This window comes from Python bivittatus, unplaced genomic scaffold (assembly GCF_059951505.1).
Source record: "Python bivittatus isolate LINGU-HERP-01145 unplaced genomic scaffold, Pbiv_v1 ctg000480_np1212, whole genome shotgun sequence".
NCBI classification, from domain to species: Eukaryota; Metazoa; Chordata; class Lepidosauria; order Squamata; family Pythonidae; genus Python; species Python bivittatus.
Window position 1 is genome coordinate 71,478,241 of NW_028277075.1, and position 19,568 is coordinate 71,497,808.

Consider the following 19,568-nt stretch of genomic DNA (forward strand, 5'->3'; position numbering starts at 1 on the left):
ATTTAACATGTGAAAAACATCAGCAAACTAATGGAAGACAATAGGATGCTAAAATACTTAGATTCACAATTGAATTCAGGGATAGAATTCTAATATGTAACTTTAGTCTCCAAAACACAAAAGCTTGTTGGCTGATGGGAACCAGTGGTGCATATTATTTTGAATCAACTGGATGAATATCTCTGAACATCTACCAGTACAGAGTACAACAGGAAGACAAGAAAGGCTTCACCTAAATTCAACAGAGTTATGTTGAAACTCTAAATTTATTTTATCATCTGAATGAGTGTTCAACACAATCCTATTAGCAGTAGGACTAAAAAACATTGTACAGAAAAAGAACCAGTATCAGAATCCATGTGGAGTTCTGGACTAAACCCTTCAGCAGGAGAATTCACTCCATCTTCATACTTTGTAAGTGATTGTGATCAAGATGTGGGGAATGAAAAGCAATCTTGTTTACAGGGTGTGGTTCCATACAGCTCCATAGTGCCATTTGGATTAAAGGAAAATACTGATGTACCTTAAAAGTCAAGTTGGATTAAAGTCAAACCAGTTTAATGATTATGTTTCAAATGTTTCTATAACATAGCAAAGTGTTACAACAGTCATTACTCCACTGCAATCACTCTTGATGTCATTAAATCTAGTGAGAAACTACTGAGTAAAAGTATCCTTAAATAGAAGTGTGCTGTTGAGATAATGATATTTTAGTAGAGGAGACTGTAACCCTCCCCAAGGTTGTTGTTTATTTGTTAGATTTCACTCCTACCTGAGTGGCTAAATAAAGTTATCTTGGCCAACAGAGAAGAATAGCAAGTTTTGTCTATTGAGAGGAGTGTTACTCTATAGATTTCGGAAGAACCAGCATTTTGTTAAAACTTGTTTTAAAGATGCTGCTGAAGTTCAGTAAATAAGAATTACCAGTGGATCAGCAGGGAATCTTCTGGGTCATCTGATGACAGGATTTTTGTTACTATCAAGAAAGGGACAAATGGGAGTATCTTGGCTACTTGGACAATGTGAAATCTGTATTCTCATGTTTCTTGCATGTAAAGGTTATGTTCTCTATTATAAAACCCTAGTGCAAATGCAAAATAATTTGCAAGATTGTAAGATTTCTTTTCTAAATTCAGTTCTTGTAGGCCCTAGAAATCACAGTGTTACATAGATAGGGACACAAATATGAAACTACTCACATTTTGGGAATTTACTGAAAGACAATAGCTTCAGGCTTAAAAAAGATCTGTAATGTAAAAGGAACTGGGATCACAAACTCTGCTCCAACCTCCTCAAAATGATGGAGAATAACTTAATTTAAAGCACAATTATAGTTCTTAAGAATTGGAACCTCAGTGCAATTAAAGTTCCTAATCCTGTAGAATTCTGTAACTATGCCAGCAAAATACAAATATATGTATTCTTCAGATATTCTCCATAAATATGGGGAGTTCAGGGATAGAGGGATCACTCAGAGTGTACATCTCTAACTACTTCCATGCTTTCACATTTTGGATGGATGCCCATGGATGCCCATGTTGGGCAGAATCCCAGTTTTGAAGAATGAAAACATAAGAGGAAAAGAGATCCAAAGGGAAACACAAACAAAGTAGCTGGCTAGCCCACAATTCTTTTATCTATTATAGATGTTCATGAGCCAAAATCCATGAATCTTCTCAGCTTCATGCTCAAGAGTTCTTTCTAATGGCTGATAAAAAATAGGATTTTTTTTTCTTTCAACTTGTACAGTACTAACTTCTTATTCCTCTTTTCTGTCAGCTCTATTTTGTATGGCAATTATTCCATTTAGGATTGTAATTTTATTTGTAAAGGAGCTACCAGGGACCTGGTGGAGTTCTTCCAGTCTGGACATTACTTGAGATCCATGAAACGAATGTCCATGATGAGCAGGAAATTCTTTGGCAATGGGCGAGGTGCTGGTGAAAGCACTGTGAACACCTGGCGTTCCAGATCTACTCCAGTTACCACAATGAAACCAGCCACACTGGTCTCAGAGATATTCTCATCAGTGCCATCAGCAGTACTAACACTTAATAGGTGGTGAACCATGTCACGGCCAGGTGTAACTGGTACTAACTTGAGTTGATTGTCTTCCTGCGACATGCCCAGAGGCAGACACGAGTCAGGGATGGTGGGAGCTCCCACTTTATATATCTTAACATCAGAGAACTTGACATCAAAAGCATGTGGATAGAAGCATCCTCGGAAGCCATAGAAGTATTCACGTATGCGATCATCACGAAACTCCCGCCGGAAATCTTTAGAGCGCTCCACTACTCCACCTGATTTGGGAAGCAGCACAGTTCGAACAAAGTGAGGCAGGTCTCGCTTCAGTTCGTTGTAGAGGCGTTCCTGATCCAACACTACAACAACATCAACTTCAAAAGCAGAAGCAGCATGTACAAGTGCCTGATATCCAGATCCCTTCACCCAGCCACAAGTATTGATGATACAGCCACTGATTGAAGCTCTGCGGTTCACCTCACAGCGCTGATTAAACACATCAGCCAAGCGAGATGTGATCTATAAAAAAATAAGAAAAAGAAAAGAAAAGAAAAGAAAAGAAAAGAAATGAAGCTGGCCCTTTTTGGAAGCCTCAGCCCATAGAAAGTTCATACCTGTATGTCAGTGATTCATTTTTAAAGGGGGAGTTTTATAAAGATATGAGACTGCCTTAGGCAAAGACTGTTAATTTGTCACCATAGCCCATTAGAGCCTAATTTGGTTTCTTAAGCCAATACTTTAGCCAAAGACTAAAACTCATGAGCCAAAATTAATACTTTCCCATTATGTTATAACCCTTTCTTTCTTCTTAACAGTTCAAAATAGTTGCTACTGCAAAGATCCTGAAAACACTACTCATATTTCAAATCTCTACTCATTTTGTAATCTTGGATAAATCACTACTGCTCATCCTGATATACTATTCAGGCCCACCAAGATTGCATTCCTAAACCTCTTTATCCTGAATATAGCAAGACTTAACCTACAATTGTAAAGGATTGTAATATAGAGTAATGTTGTTCTGAGGATTTTGGATAAAAGAAGGGAAGACATAAATGCAAATAGTCTTGATGTGTTGATAAAAACCTTCACAGCAAGCAAAAGGTTGACTCACTTTATAAACTTCAAAATATACATGAGGGTAGGCAAGCATAGCATCACTTATAAAATGGGAAGACATTTAGGCTGAAGAGATTGAAGGGCATTATTTTGATACACAATTTTATATTCTATATATACACAATTTTATATTTTATATATATACAGTATATATATGCTTCACATAATGTATAACCATACCTGTAACAGTGCACTCTATTTTATTTCTAAAGGGTTAACTTGCTTTTGCTTTGTAAAGAGCACTGGTTTCTTCTCCCCCCCCCCTTATCTCTTTGCTGAATGCCCGATTGTCTTCGAATAAGCAATTAGCTGAGTACAAGCTGTTTGTTGTACCAAGTTTGCAACAGTTGTGGGGCCCTACATTCTAGAGATAAGAAAAATCTGGTATGCCATTCCCTTGGTAACCAGAAGAAAAAGTTACATTTAAGTTTACCTTCCTAAGAACCACCTTTCACTTGCTCAGACTGTCCCAAAAATCCCTTGTATGGGTATGAGGGGATGTACTATCTGATTACAGATTTAAATGTCTATAAAGCCTCTGATGTTTGTTTTGTGAGGTGTGATTTCATCAACATCTTTTGTTAATGTGTTGATTGGGGTCACCCAGCTGTGTCTTGATCAAAATACATCTGTTATCTTAAAGAAGCCTCGTCTCAAGTCTCTTCATTTGGCTTTATTGAGACTTGGGAAATAAAAGGTGCCATACAAGATCAAAGACAGAAAAGCTTAATTAGATACTGAGATGTATTTTGAAGTAATTTAGGAAGACAAGTAGTAACATTTTTGTTTTGAATAAGGTACTTTAATTCTCTAGTTTTTTTCCTAATAGCTGGTGGCGCTGCTCCATTTAAGATGAACAAATATTAGATGAAAGCAAAGAGATACTGTACAGAAAATTCAGTCTTTTGTTGCCATCTAGTGGTTGACTGGACTTTTGCAATGCAGATCTGGCAGGTTTGTTTCCTGTTGCTCTTGATGTCAGATTTTTCCCATTAATTCCAAAGCCACCTCTTTAAACAGATATTCAGAAGAGTTTATGTGATAACCATGGGATTAAATCTGAACTCTCCATTCCAGAGATGCAAAATACATGCTCAAGAATTCAACTACCATCCTCTCTTTTATTTTTAGTTAGTTATTATTTATCCTTTTATTTAAAAAAGTTATTTTATTCTTATTTATTACACCTAGTGTACTATACAACATGATCTGGTTTTACCAATTATGTATTAGGAAGCTTCTGTAAAACACTGATTATGCATCAGAGACAGAATTCTGCAAAAACTGTGAAGACTCCATACGTTTTGCTTCTATATACTGCTTAGAGTCTCTTTGAATGAATATACATTTATGAATAAATAGTCTGGTAATGGGTCAAAGAGACGACTCTAAAAAAACCCTTTCTTTTGCTTGGTATTTTGAAAGTTATAATCACTATGCTTAAAAGAAAATAGGTCTGCCAGATTTCAGCAGCAGAAATTTGGGTGACCGCTAGACAGCAGCAAAGTTAGAGTTTTCTGTGTTTTGCTGCTATTTTTGTGCATGAGTTGCTGTCGCCAGGGGGGTGGGGGGTGTAGTGGGTTTTGTACTTGGGATTTTTATTCCTGTAAGCTGCCCGGAGTCACCGCAAGTGAGTTGGATGGCCATATAAATTGCTTAAATAAATAAATAAAATAAATCCCACGTAGGATAGTTCTAGGAATTAGGGAAATTACAAGATTTCCCTTCATCAGAGATAAGTACCTTATCCAAGACAAAAACATTAACTAATTGTCTTACATATATTACTTCTAAGTAAATTTCTGTATCCAATTTAGCAATATTTTGCTTATCTGTCTGATTCTCCAAATCATTATCTTTTACATAATGATGAAATTATGTGTCCACGGTCAGCTCAGTCTTGTTATAACTATCCAAATCAAATCAATGATGCTAGTCTATCCAAAATCAGATTTCCAGTTAATCACAGTTTGATGAACCATATTAACATGATTAATGTTAAATAAACATTGATTATGGATTAACAGGACTGCTTTTACCTGGCTCTATTCTCAACAGATGCATGCTGTGTTTATACAACACACTAAACCATAAGTCACAGTTAACAAACTGCAACAGCTATGTTTCTTATAGCATGCCTGAATAATCTATTGTTTTTTTAATATAATTGTACAAAATACAGTAGTCAAAGTGTCAAAGATCCTGCAATGAGTTTTCATACCTTTTCAAAACCTTAATAATTATCTAAATACTTTCTACTCATCAGCTCCAAAATTCAAGAAAGAGAAGTTCTACTCCTTCCTCCTCTATGAGTGAGTTTTATATGGTAAACAACTCATCATGGTAATTTCCCTCTCATAAGGACATGGTATGTTAGCACAGACTACTTCTCTGATAGTGGCCAATCACAGTCCAAATGCAATTCATAATCGGAGCAAATGATTATAGTCATCCCTTGTTTATACATACTCTTTGGTAATCAAGGGAATGAAGAGGTTTTATTTATAATTATCATACCTTTTCTCCATTTAATGAAAACACAGAAAGCTATTCCATAAAGGTCCAAAGAAACCAAACAATGGTGCGATTAAAAATGATGCCTAAAATTTCTACCCCAAAATTCTATTCTGAGATCATTTATGGAGCCAAAGTTTATGCAGAGATTCACCATATCATACCTTACTTCAGACATATGGTACTTACTTTGTTATAGAGTTTGATGTTTGTGCCAGGGGTGGTGGACCCAAAATGATAAACCAGGGGGGCTTGAACTGAGAATCCTTCTTCAACATCTGCAGGTCGCTCAATATAGAGTGCTCCCATAGTGCCTGGGATTGAGATTGAGCCCTGGCCTACATCCAGCTCCACAAAAGTGGGCCGGCGTCCAAGACGCACAGCATAATTCAATAGCAGGCGGCAGACTGTTGACTTGCCTACATCTGTGGGGCCCACCACCATCACCCGAGGTCCCCGCTCATCTTCACGCTCAGCCTGCCACCGCATCTGCTCCAGAGCTGTGTGGGTGTTGAGGTAGAGAAGCATGGGCGTATCTTTGGAGATATAGGCTACTTCAGTCCGACCAGTCAGTTGCACAGAACAGCCATGCCAGGTAAAGACAGCAACTTTAGCACCAGCATCAAAGGTGAATTTCTTGTTTCGTGTCAGCTCAGTTCCAAAGATTTCAGCCATGCCTGTCATAAGTTCCAGCTGGACAGTTTGTGAGGCCTCAACTTCAAAGCGGAGCTCAGTCTCTCTCTCCAGCTCAAACTTGGCAACCAGTTTCTTTTCATCTCCAGTTTCCTCTGCCATCTTGTTTTATTCACAAATTCTGAGGACAAAACATAATTTAACAAATCATTTTTAAAACATTTGTTGTTGGATCTCATTCAGACATATTAAAGATTCTTTCAAAATCTCTTTTATATAAAACCGTGAAAGGGATTTCCTCCCTTAAATATATCCTCCAAGAGATGAACAATTTTGATTTCATATTTAAGATTTAACTTACTGTTCCTAACTTGGATCTCTCTTTGTATGTTGGATTACAACTCTCATCAGTACCAGATACTGGTGATGCTGGTTGAAACTCATGGGAACTTTAGTCCCAAACATCTAAGAGAATCCAGTTGGGAGAGATTTGGGATAACTGAATATAGTTGGAAATACATAGGAAATTTTCCCAGAGAGACCAACTATTTTCTCTGGTGGCCATTATGTTGGCCTAAACTACTTTGTTTCATTACGCTATTTCTTCTAATGTTATTACCACATGAACAAAAACAAAATATTAATTCCTCTTTCTTTCTGTAGCACATGGTAAAAGGGAGACTGTGTATTGAAAACTTGCATACAAGTTTAATATATTATTATTACTATTTTTATTAAAAGAAACTCTCTAAAGACACTGTGGGTGTATGTTACAATCGGACAGCTGCTCTTTTCAAAGTACAGCTCTAGTTTCTGAGGCTGCAGTTAAAGTCTCTTGCTGACAAAAATTCAGAAATAGTTTCCTACTGCAGTCTTCCAGGATGCAGTCTCTATTACAACACTGGGATTTTGTAGTGGTCTCCCATCCAAGTCCTCATCAAGAGCAATCATGCTTAGCTTTTCGACATTGGTTAGGGGTTTGCCACGCAGCTAAAGGTCAGATTTGGTCCAGGGGATGAACACTGTTGAGCCGTACGTTAGTTCTAGTCAGTCACATGATTATTGCCTCAGCATCATAAAAACTCACGGAGAAAATCTATCTATGTAGTCGCTACGAGTCGACAACGACTTGATGGCACGTAATCAGTCAATCAATCATAAAAACAATCACTGAAACAAGTTAAGGATTTATAGTGTGAGCTGACAAAAGCTAAGAGACGCCTCTCCCAAAAGGATGCCGATCTCCATCCCATCATTTCGGCGACGACCAAAACAACATACGAGAAAAAGCGAGACTAAGGCAGGACCAAGAATGAAACGTTCCCCAGAAAGAAAGAAGCCACCCGGTAGACGACACGGCTTAAATGCTGAGCACCCCATAGCAACGGAGTCAGAGTCATGAAGAAGCCGGGTAAAAAGCCACCCACCTATTAAATCCACAGGGATCCAACCGCGCTAGTCCTGAATCGGACTAGGCAACGGAAATGTCTGTTGCTCCGGAAGTGATGGAAGCATGGCAATTAGGCAGTCACGTGCATCCTCTTGTTTCAAGACCGTCTCCTCGCCCAGTGGCACAAGGGAAATGTAGTTTATCCGTGCATACGAATGAAAAGGCGAGTGAGGAAATCCTGTTCGCCTTCTCCTGGGAAATGTAGTTTCTTGACGCCAAACGATTAGGATAACAGAGACAGCCAGCCTATTTCTCTCTCTCTCTTTTGTCAACGCCACAAAGAACACTTCAGGATATCACTTGCTTAGATATTTTAATACACTGATGAACTAAGATATGCTTTTTTCGCCATATCAGAAGCTCGTATTAGTATTTATCTCCAGAGCCAAACTGGGGTACCTCTGCTTTAATCACTGCCACTCAGGGTTCAGATCTCATGGCCTCATTGTATAACAACGCTAATTCTAAGCATTTAAATCCTTCAGAGCGTGAAAAATTGATGTTACTTTTGATAGCAAATAATATGTTCTTTGATTATCCAGTGATGAAATTAAGTTATTACAACAAACAGAAAATGCAGAGTCTTCTGAAATGTCATAGATTTATTGTGGCATAAGATTTCATGAACTGCAAAATGTTAATACTATGCAAAAGGCTTTCTGAATTTAAATGTGCCACCGACCACTATTTTCATATTATTACCCATAAATAAATGCATTATTGACTCCTTTATATGTGGGGCATTTTAATGTGATATTTCTTCAAAAGAGATGTTTCTAACTCCATGCTTCTATAGACAGTAGTCTCCTCTGCTTAATATTACTTGGTGGTTTGACCCTTGCAAAAAGCATACTTATTTCTCTGTATTGCTACATTATGACTAGCTGTGTATCTGAAGGGAAGAGCTGCTGAACTTTCAAGTTCTCAGTACTAAAAGAGACTCTACCTGCTGCTTTCTATTCTACAGTGAATCAGTAGAAAAAATGTGCAAAACGCAAGTAACTGTCCAGTAAGGAGTTTCCAAATTTTTATTCTGTTGCAGTTGTACTCCACAGCAGAACCTTTTAGAGTTGTGTTTGGCATCAATAGTAGAACAGAGGCCATAAGATGCCACAAGGATACCACTTAAAGCAGAATCTGATGTTCACTCATAAGTGAGCTATATTGAATGTAATGGGGATTACAAGTTAGTGAGCATAAGATTGCAGTCTTATGCCATGTCCTCATTTTCATCTAACCATGACATCAACATGCTGGTGATATATAGCTTGGCTGTTACTTTCATCTTGGCCCAACGCATGAATGAGATAATGTCTTTACCTGCATTGTTATAGGTGTGCTGTGAACATCATAAATGCAAGGACTGGTCACAAAGTTACTTTTTTATCACCATCGTAACTGTGAATGGTTGCTGCATGAGGCAGTCGCTAAATGAGGACTACCTGTAATACAAACAGAATGGAAATTGGCAATAGGGACAGCAAGGTTCCTGTTGAGTGAGGGTAAGGGGAGGCTGTTAGTGTGGAAATGGGAATATGATTATAGAATATTTTTTTTCAAAATTGACCAATATCACTTTTGAAGGTTATTTTGCTTCATTTCCAGATTTAGCTGCAACTGCCCTGTTGGATTAAACGAAAACCTCTCTATTTTGTTCATTCTCTCCCTCCAGTAGCCACCCAAATGTTTCTGGGAAGCCCACACTTGACATCTGCATAGTAGTGCCCTTTGATTCATGTTGGCTAGCGATCAGCATTCAGTATTTCTGTAGTACTAGTCATGATTGGTAGCCACTCATAGTCTTATCCTTCATGAATCTGTCTAGTTACATTTTAATGCCATGAAATTTAGCATCATTACCTCTTTAAGTTGCAGTTTTCATCTTGCTCAAAATCTTCTTTTTAACTAATTCCCATCTTCCATCATTCAGCTTTAGTCACCAATTTAGTCCTCCTCCTTATCCATCTTCTCCATTCTATGTATCCATTCTGATGAAGTAAACAGCAGCTCACCAAAGCTTATCCTTTTTAATAAAACCTGTTAATCTATTAGACTCCTTTTGATGTTTGGCTTTCTGTGTATAAACTATCTATCTATCTATCTATCTATCTGTCTGTCTGTCTGTCTGTCTGTCTGTCTGTCTGTCTGTCTGTCTATCTATCTATCTATCTATCTATCTAAAAACTATATAAAATAATGTCTTATATTTTCCCTTATTCATCTTTCTTTTAGATTGAAAACCCCGAATGTTATTTCTTCCCTCAGGAAAACTGTTCTTAGATCATTTAGCTGTCTTATTCTGCACCTTTTCCAATTCTGCATTACTCTTTTAAAGTGTGGTGACCAGAAATGTAAACTATAGTCAGTGAGTGATTGCAGTCACTCATATGTGTAAAGACATTTCTATTATCATTTTAGTTCTTTTCTTAATGATCCCTGACATGATTGTAGTAGGGGAACATGTTCCACTCAGACAACAGGGTAAAAAAGCCCTTGTGACAAGCATGGGAGAGGCTGCTTTGACTGTCAGCTAAGTTGAAATAGACCAGAGAGGTTGCTGGAGTTAAAAAAGCAAATGTTTAGGAGGGAAGCAGAGAAACAAAGTATAAGACAATACAAGAGATTCCTCTGTTACAACCCCATTATATCCAGCAAAAATGAAGTCATCTTTGAAACACTTGCCAATGTCAGAGATAGTTGTTCCTGTTGACATGAAGGGTGGATGGAATGATAAACAGCTTCCAGTTGTTTCTATGTCCAGCATGATTGATGAAGGCCATTGAAAGAAAGAAAAAAACCAAAACAACTTGGAATGGCAGTCTAAATATTGGGCTAGTGATTTAACTGTAATATCAATCTATTCCCAAAGGAATGTTTTCTTCTAATCCATTGTCTTCTACTAAGTAGAAGTTAATACTAATGAAAATAGCATGGTGTATGCTAGTCAAGTTATAAATGTAATAACAGTTCAATAGCAGTATGGCAAAGGTTCAGAATGTGCACATTTCCTTTCAGTCTCAAAATCAGAAGGAAAGACTGAGCTGTCTGCAATTTAGTGAATAACAGGGTAATCCTAGAATATTATCATCTAGCATAGCAATTTAGGATTAGGCCTACTTACATGAGTTTCCGCCTGTGGCCATCAAGGTTTCTAATAAACTCTTATTGGTTCCAAGATGGGCTGTCATGATTTTTAATGCCAGACATAATGGTAGCCTCTCAAGACAAGGATATGCAAGCAACTGGTCAGAACTAATGAGCAATGCATATGGGGGATGGACTTACTGATTGTAGAAGCCCTTACAGCAATCATGAATGCAAAGCCTGTGGTGAAGACCCATATAATGAATTCTGTACTATTCTAGAACCTGCATAAATGTAAGCCAACATGAGTTGGTTGGTTGTTTTAAGATTTTTTTTTATCCTGCCTGTGTTATTTTTTATACATAACTCAAGGCAGAGAACATACCTAACACTCCTTCCTCCTCCTATTTTCCCCAACCCCCTGAGGTGAGTTGGGCTGAGACAGAGGGACTGGCCCAAAGTCACCCAGCCGGCTTTCATGCCTAAGGTGGGACTGGAACCCAGACTCCCGCTTTCTAGCCTGGTGCCTTAACCACTAGATCAAACTGGCTCTCCACAGTTATATCATTTCCTGGGGAAAGTATGACTCTGTTTATTATTTTGTGTCTCAGTAATGTAGTTCAAGCTTGCATGAAAGCAGGCTTCAGTGGTTTTTTTTTTGTATATACAGTTTTATTGATAAGTTTAGGAAGGCTTGTTAATCTCTGTAAAGGGATTAGATGTTTCTTTCTGCTGCTTAGTTGCATACTAAAGGATTGCAATTCAGTCCCTATAGATATCAACATCTAAACTCCTGTGTGGTTTTATGGGGCCAAAATCATATACCCAAGCAATTATTTATTTTTGAACTCCAAGTCCATATTGGTTTGGAAAATATGTTTTCCTTTGGGATATCATAAAGCTGCGAAGCTAGCCATTATGGGATGTCAGTTTGGAGGACAAGAGAGGAGGGTTGAGCAATGGCGAGGCTAGTAGGAATTCGAAGCCGAGGAGTGCCAAATTCTGGGGCTTCGGGCTTCCATATGCTGAAGTATCATATGTGCCAGAGAAGGAGGCAATGGGGGTCCTGGAAGCATTTCCTGAAGGACGGGACATGTTGGGGTCGGGGGTTGATCTGGATGAAGCGCCTCGAAAAGCGAGATTGCAGATTTCCAGCCGGCGGTGACCCTTACGCTGCGTCTCTCTCCCTGCGTCAGAGTTTGCCCCAGGCAGCAATGGAGGGGAGAGTGATCCCTGCGCGCCACTCTCCCTGCCAGGGCTCCCCCCCCCCGCCCTCTCTCAGCTGCCCCTTCCCCCACTGCCTTTCTGCCCCAGAGTGCCGCGTGCCCTGCCGGGGCGCCCCCTACACCCAGCGTCCCTGTCGGGGTGACTCCAGCTTGTCCCCTCCCTCCGTGATCCGTGTCTCCGACCCCGCTCTGACGTAGCGGGAGGTTGAAGGGGGGGGAAGAGGAGGAGGAGGAGGGATGGATGGATGACTCACAATGTTATGATGCGGTTCCACAACACACCGCCACATTCGGCTACAGACGGTGCACAAAAACAGCCCTTGGGCTGCCCTGAAGCGGCTGTCCCCTTGGTACGACCCCGCGCAGAGCGACAGCCGGAACAGGCAGGGGCGGAGAGAATCCCCCAGGGAGCAGGTCTCAAGGTGAGCAGCGAAGAGGGCAGAGCAGGCGTCGCCGCCACCGCCGAAACTTTCCCTCCCCTCCCGCGGCGCCTGGCAGTCCTCTCGCCTGGCCTAAGAGCCATCTTCCACTGGGCAGCGAAAAAGCCGAAACCCGACCCGTCCGTCCATCCTTTCGCCAACATCCCTTCCAGGACCAAGTCCCGCGGGGAACTTCCCCACGCCGCCTTTATTTTCTTTCCGTGCAGGCAGCCACGTGAGTCAGACTCTGCGGTGATTAACGCGGTTTGTCGTCGGGCTCCTCCCACTTCACTTATTTTCTCGCCCCCTCCCCATTTCTTCTCTCCCCTCCGTTCAATGCTCCTTCTGGGGAGAAGGAAGCGGACGGGAATGGGGGAGAATGAAAATCGACGCAATACAAGTTGTACAGGGTGCAGCAAAATGATTTTTACTGCATTAGTCAAAATCCGAGCGGTTAGGAAGCTGCTGACAGACTTGACTCCCACGTGTGATTCGCTCCGGGACGGAATCGGGATCGCGAATAACACGGGGACAAACGCGCATACGTGGGGCTCCTGAAAAGTCAGCTTCTGAGGTGTCATGCCTGTTTCCTACCGACAGGCAGCGAGCTCACGGGGTTGGGAGCCGTCAGAACTGGGGAGTAGGTGACTTTGAATGAACGTGCACGATGAACCATAATACTGAGTCCCTGGAAGAGGACTTTCACAAACACGGATTATGGAGGGAGGGAACATTTAGTAAGTAGGAATGTGTGGGGAAAAGATGCATTACCAATAGCTATTGCTAGCAGCTACTCAGAAGACCTTTAAGAGTGCGGGCTGTTAAGCTGAATGTTGGGTTGTCATGCGAGAAATAATGTGATGAAATGTTACTCAGTGAGTGCTTGATGGCTTTTGGCAGGTCTTATTTTTATGTATGACAAGAACTTACTTCAATTTATATGGCTGCCCATCTCAACATCATGACTCTGATGATGATACGGGGTTATGTGACACAATGTCTAACAGCACACGAGTGTTAGTGTGGTAAAAGACAAAACAAACCAAAAAGCTGTCTCTAGATCAACTGGGCAATTAAAATGAAAAGAATAATGCTTTTAATTCAGGTAAGGGATCTGGTACAACCCAAATATACAGTATTAAGCACACCTAAGAATAATTTAGTGACATGTAGAAGTTTGCACTGTATGTAAAAAAAAAGTATACTGTATTGTTTTTACAGTCCTTGACAGGAAAATAGTTCATCATTTTATGGCAGTTGAGCATCTGTTGTAAGGTTCTTGGACTGGGGAGAAAAGAAATCTAAATAAATTTTTGTAGTTTTCTTCACCTTGAAAAAATTCATGAAACTGATCTTGTAGAACAATAATGTAACTTGGGGATTTCCATTAGGCCAACCCAAATCACTTGACGTAGTTTTGTTGGGTGCACCCTCAACTTTAATGCCCATTTTGAACACGAATGATAGCACAGGAAGGCAAATTTCTGTGCATTGCTCCTTTGCTTATTTCTTCCCCTTTTCTTTCAATAGGTGTCTCCCCTTTCGGTCTGGTTCTCATCTGGGGGGGCCCTGGCAGTGCAGCCCCCCCAAACTTTATTTTTTTGAAAAACGGCTCTAGCCAACCTGCTTCGCTGCTTCACTTGTGATCGCTTGTGTGGGGGCTGCACGGCACCAGCTCCCCCACCTCGACAAGGCATTGCTCTCCAGCCTGTCATGCCCAGCTGTGAGCCAGTGCCACCAGCTGCCTGTCTCCCCACCAAAACTTTCCGCAGTTACCTGCCCCGGTGCCACCGGACTTACAGCTGTGTCCACTGCAGGGCACACTTGGCCAAACATGATGAGCTCATCTCCAAGGTATGTGTGCTCTCAGGATCACAATGACAAGCTTAGTTGTAGTTATCATCTATCTATGGCCCAACCAGACTTGGGCATTGTACTTCCTCACAGCATTGCCTGTTCAGGGCTACGTAACCCCAGCCCCTGGGATACCCCAGCAAGAGCAGTCTGTCTAGACATGGTTTGATTTTTCTGACAACTTGGGATCTCTACTGAGTGGTTGGGTTCGGGAAGGGGATTCAATAATCTTTTAAGGGAGAGGACATAACTCTTATACTTTATTTCCACAGTCCTTCCAGGGAAGTCATGGTCGCGCCTATCTTTTCAATTCTGTGTGAGTGTCCTCCTGCAATTGGTTTTATTTGGTGGGAATGGGATACAGGTGAGGAGCATGCAACAGTGGAAGCAGGCAAACATGGTTTTGCCTTAGAATGGAAGAAAATAGCTTTCTTGCATCTTTCCTGCAAAAGAGGAGAGTCTTAAATATTGGAGATCTATTAAAAAGAAGTAAGGCTGTTGGAGTGAGAGTTATAATTCAGTATTCCTCCAAATAATAACATGTATATGACATATATCCATCATATCTCACTCAGTATCCCATGTATCACAACATTCTTACAGTTGCAGCTCATATACCTCCAAGGCTAATTTGACCGAGTTCTGAAATAGAAGTAGGGAATAAAACAAATCAGTTTCCCAGCACACATACACTGGGAGATTTTTATCCTACTTTTGTTTTTGATATGTTATCATTGCCATTCTTTAACTCAGCAGTGGTCCTCCCATATCGTCATAGCATTTATCAGGCTTTATAATGGAACCCAACATATTGTGCCACTGAAATTCTCTTCCACCAAGAGTCTTCTCTTAGCTCCACCACCCAGAGGAGGATACATTCTTGACCTTCAAAGATGGTCTACTCTTGATTCTAATTATGGGGGATGAGATCTTTCCCTCTGATCTATGCATTAATCATTTCCTAGAAAATAATCTTTCTTACAATTTATTTTTCCTCCAGTATAACTCCCAATTGTTCATTCCTCTGTTCTTTAGAAGTCATTCAATTCCAAATTCATACACAAAGGTTGATACATGATTAATGCTCCAATATACAGAGATGGACTAGAAAATTGCTGATCATCCTCCTGACTTATAATTCTGATTTTTGTAATTTATGCCAATAGAACTTACAGTGCAGAAGGCTTTGATAAACATATCACTTTAATTCTCTTTATTTCTAATTGGCCTTCAGCAGGAGAAAGCTCAGCTCCAAGTCAGTGAGACTTGAGTCAGAGATGTAGCATACCCATCATGGATATTGATCTCAGCCAAGCAAATTGTTCTGGAGCAGATTCCATTGGCCTTAGGAATAACCACTCTTCTTTAGATGATAGAAATATATGGGTTGGCTATAGCAAAAGATCTGTTTGACCAATTGGAAATTACAATCAATCTATATATTCATGTTTAGACAGCCCTGATGGATTTCCTGCATTAGTTTTTGTTTAAAAGCTGACTAGTAAGCAAGTGATAGTTACATTGCTCCTGTGATGATAGCGTACCTTAGAATGATATCATCTGGTTTTGCCCTTAAATGTGGAAATGTGAAATGAATCTAAATAGAGTATCTATTATTTCTTCCTGGCTGATTTTCAAACAGTTGTGTGGTAGAGCCTCTATCCTTATTACATAGCTCAGCATAAAAGTATTTAGAAATAGAATTAGGTACCTTTCACCTCAGGAAGGTGAGATCAGTAGAGCAGTAGAACCCAAATTACTGAGGTAAGATCAAATTCAACTGTAGATAACAATATCTAATTTTTCTTTCTGCCACAATGTCCTAATTCCATTTTACAGGAGAATGTAACTACCTTCTGGATGTGTATTAATTTGAAATAATCAAACCATTTGTTTGAAATGTATAAACAGACATGCATGAAAATGAGGACATTTTCATCTAGTTTTTGTTTTTAGCCAAATTCACAAAACAAAGTCAGGAAAATGGGAAATGGAAATGCACAAAATTAGCAGACTTTGTTTCCGCCTAGACACTTGTAATCAATACAGTACCACTGATGTACCCCATTTTTTACATTCTGAATACAATCTACTGTCTGTAGACCCTTCTGCCTGCCACTGGAGGCCACTGTGAGATTAAATTTAGAATCCATCTTCTATTCAGTGAGTCTGGTTTCAAGATTTTCTAGCAAAGTAGTTTTTTTTTCTTTATAAAATGTAAATACACAATATAATTATTACAAAGTACCTGCATTGTAAAAATCCATTCACTGAGTTGTGATCTGGAAAATGAAACTATTAAATTATCATAGCCAAGTAAGTAAATCACGATCCAGTTAATGTATCTTCATAAACTAGTCACTTGAAAAAAGCAGCGTTGTGTTTTAAAAAACTTTCTCCTATATGGTTATTTCAAATGTCTTAGGACAGGGACATTCCCCATCCTAGTTTTTGAGAGCTGCAGGCAGAACAAAATTGGGGCCATAACCATGGTAAAGGTAAAATGAGATGTTGACTTTTGATTTCTTTGATTACAGGGTTAATGTGGGCTGTGGTCCAGCAGAGCAACGCCTTCTGCTCACTGGTCTCCATTCAGTTGCTGATATATTTTGTGAAAGCTGCAAGACTACACTGGGCTGGAAATATGTGAGTAAATTTCCTTTGCAAATGTAATTCCAGCAGTCAGTCTTGTAGAAGTGTCAGGTTCAGCCCAAGAACTACGAGGTCATCCCATACAGTTCAGATACTTTATTAGCTTGTACCTAATAGACAGAATCTCACCAGACTAAACTTATCTACAGCTACTATAGAATATCCCCCGTGAGACTCTAGGGAGGGGTCAGCCTCAACCTCTTCGTTTTCCCACAGTCTTGTTGCGGGCTGAGGCGGTGCTTGCCCTGGAATGTCTCTCCCCCCTCCTGACAACCTTGAAGCTCCATTCTAGAATCTTCCCCACTCATGCTATCCATCACGTCAAGGCACCCAAGCCAGGGAGATTCAGGAAAGCACTGTGATGCTATCCAATTGGGAAGACTGGTACAAATATGCTAGCTTTTGTATGGCCTCTCACAAAACCATGGGGCTGTGCATTTATTTATAGATGCCAGTTGCTGCTTGTCACACTGTCGCAACAGAAGCGTGATTCCTAGGGCTTTGTTATCTTCACCTACTATTTCACCTCACAATAGCAAAGTTATATTTTGTGTTGTAGGGTTTTAGAGAGGGGGAAGCACAGTCTATTCTATTGGGTTTATATCAAACAGAAGAGAATATATGTAGTTCAGGATTGAACTGTGGAGTCCTTGGTGCTCTCTGAGCTTGGTTGTGTGTGTGCAGACATTTCATTACCTGACTAGGTAACATCATCAGTGCTCAGTGCTGGGTTTATATCTCCTATTTCCTTCTTTGCCAGGAACAAGCCTTCGAGACCAGCCAGAAGTACAAAGAAGGGAAGTACATCATTGAGATGTCACATATGGTGAAGGACAATGGCTGGGACTGAGAGGGAAGTCTGGGTTCACACCCTCCTGCGTAGCATGCCTTGCCCTTTTGTAACCCCATTGCCACAAGTGGCATCCCAGCACATCCAACCCAGCTACCCTTCCATCAATCTCCTGCACAGCATCATCCAGGGGAGTGGAGCTTCCAGGATCTTTCTCCCCAGTGTCTTTTTGAAATGCTGGATTGACTGTTTGGAGGACCCTACCTATCCCCTACAGCAGAAGGGGAAATATGCAGGTGGTGGTGGTGGTGGTGGGAGACTAACATGGGAGATTCTGGATTGGTTTCTCCTTGACCCATGTAGGTTATATTACATCCACTGTTAGGATAACAGAACTGAGAACCTGGAATCAGGTTTGAACCTTGCAGTCCACTGTGTAAGAAAAACAAAATACTTAATGCAATGTGACAGCAAGGGCTCTGACATAAGGTATGCTTTGGGGGAGAGTCAACAGATCAGTTTCACATGTAAAAGCTGAAGAGACAGTCTCCAGTATCTCCAGTTTAAATAAAGAAGGGCTGTGACAGAACTTCAGCCATGGCCCTGGAGAACTACTGCCAGATGATGTTGACAGTGTTGAGCTGGATGGACTAATGATTCAGTTAATTATAAGGCAGCTTCTTGTTCTTCTCCTTTCTGAGGAGAAATTAAAAGTTGTACATCAGCCTGCTGATATTGGGCACTGAAGGTTGGATGAAATAGATCCTTCTGGGAGATAAAAGATATTCTGAAGGTAGGGACAGAGGAACAGTCTCTCTCCGAATGATAGTTACCGTTCCCTTTCCCAGACACTGCGTTGGTATTTTCCCCAGGTTTATTTTATTGAGTTCATTACTTTAGGTTTGAATTACTGTGTGCTTGCAATCCCTGAGCACTATGCCCCCTCCCTCAACTCCCCTACCATACATGAAGGGTAGGGCGGGGGGGGGGGCAACACTTCAGCACTGTCACCAGCGCAGGAATTTTTTTGTATAATAAAATTGTTTTATATTTTAAAACAAACAACCCATACTACCAATAGCTTCTGTCATCCCGCTTCCTTTTCAGATTCAGTACCAAGCCAGAAGTTCTGTTGACAGGAAATTAGCTTTCTGCTGGTCAAAGTTTCCAGTAGGCATGGAATCCAGAAGTATTATCTGGCTACATAAATTTGAAATCTTTACACCAAGTCATGCAAAATATGAACCAGCATGTTTCTCCCCATGGATAAAACTGTATATTCAAAATTATTGTAATCTGTAAACTGGCTCAGATTATGCCTGGATCTTCCTTGTTTTATGTATAAAAAGAGTGAGCTTCCTTTTCCATAGTCTTTAGCCATATTCTAGAATGCAAAAGACACCCAATATATGTGAGCAAGTAACAATTATTTGATAGTAGGTTGCTGTACTGCCTCAAAAAGAGAACTGACCAATCTTTCAGCTATTGCTGATACCAAATCATGTTGGTATCAAATTTATCCAAACCCAGCAATTGAGATTGAAAACTCCTCTGAAAGGTGTGAACAGATAGCTCCTGTCATAGAAACCACGTTCTAGCAGGATGAAGTGGGGAAATAATATTTTTCTCCATCATGCCTCATGCCTTTCCACACCTGGCCTTTCAACTTTACCACCAATGGAAGTATTAAAGAATTCTTGCTGCTGTGGCCACCAACCCAATGCCCTTTTTACATTGCACTGCTTGGGTTGGGCTCAGTAGCACAATGTGAAAAGAGCCTCGGGCAGGGGCCGTGCCCAGTG

General features: G+C 40.4%; 2 protein-coding genes across 5 annotated transcripts; one reads left to right on the top strand and one right to left on the bottom strand.

Annotated features, from left to right (window-relative positions):
- Positions 1-879: 879 nt before the first annotated feature.
- Positions 880-12,416, bottom strand: CLP1 (cleavage factor polyribonucleotide kinase subunit 1). Of its 3 annotated transcripts, XM_088146263.1 has the most exons (5): positions 12,306-12,416; positions 9,602-9,729; positions 9,062-9,183; positions 5,848-6,472; positions 880-2,544 (listed from the first exon to the last, which is right to left on the bottom strand). In XM_088146263.1, exons 4-5 carry the CDS (start codon positions 6,451-6,453, stop codon positions 1,873-1,875), a joined length of 1,278 nt encoding a protein of 425 aa, XP_088002389.1. In that variant the 5' UTR covers positions 6,454-6,472; positions 9,062-9,183; positions 9,602-9,729; positions 12,306-12,416; the 3' UTR covers positions 880-1,872. The 3 variants fall into 3 exon arrangements, with proteins under 3 accessions (XP_088002389.1, XP_088002390.1, XP_088002388.1); XM_088146264.1 differs by lacking the exon at positions 9,602-9,729 and having other exon boundaries at positions 12,306-12,401; XM_088146262.1 differs by lacking the exons at positions 9,062-9,183; positions 9,602-9,729; positions 12,306-12,416 and adding an exon at positions 7,719-8,153.
- YPEL4 (yippee like 4) lies at positions 12,337-19,526 on the top strand. 2 transcript variants are annotated; one of them, XM_007423069.3, is made up of 5 exons: positions 12,337-12,473; positions 14,001-14,324; positions 14,597-14,640; positions 16,862-16,970; positions 17,737-19,526. In XM_007423069.3, exons 2-5 carry the CDS (start codon positions 14,184-14,186, stop codon positions 17,824-17,826), a joined length of 384 nt encoding a protein of 127 aa, XP_007423131.1. In that variant the 5' UTR covers positions 12,337-12,473; positions 14,001-14,183; the 3' UTR covers positions 17,827-19,526. The 2 variants fall into 2 exon arrangements, with proteins under 2 accessions (XP_007423131.1, XP_088002391.1); XM_088146265.1 differs by lacking the exon at positions 12,337-12,473 and adding an exon at positions 12,485-12,705.
- Positions 19,527-19,568: the final 42 nt, after the last annotated feature.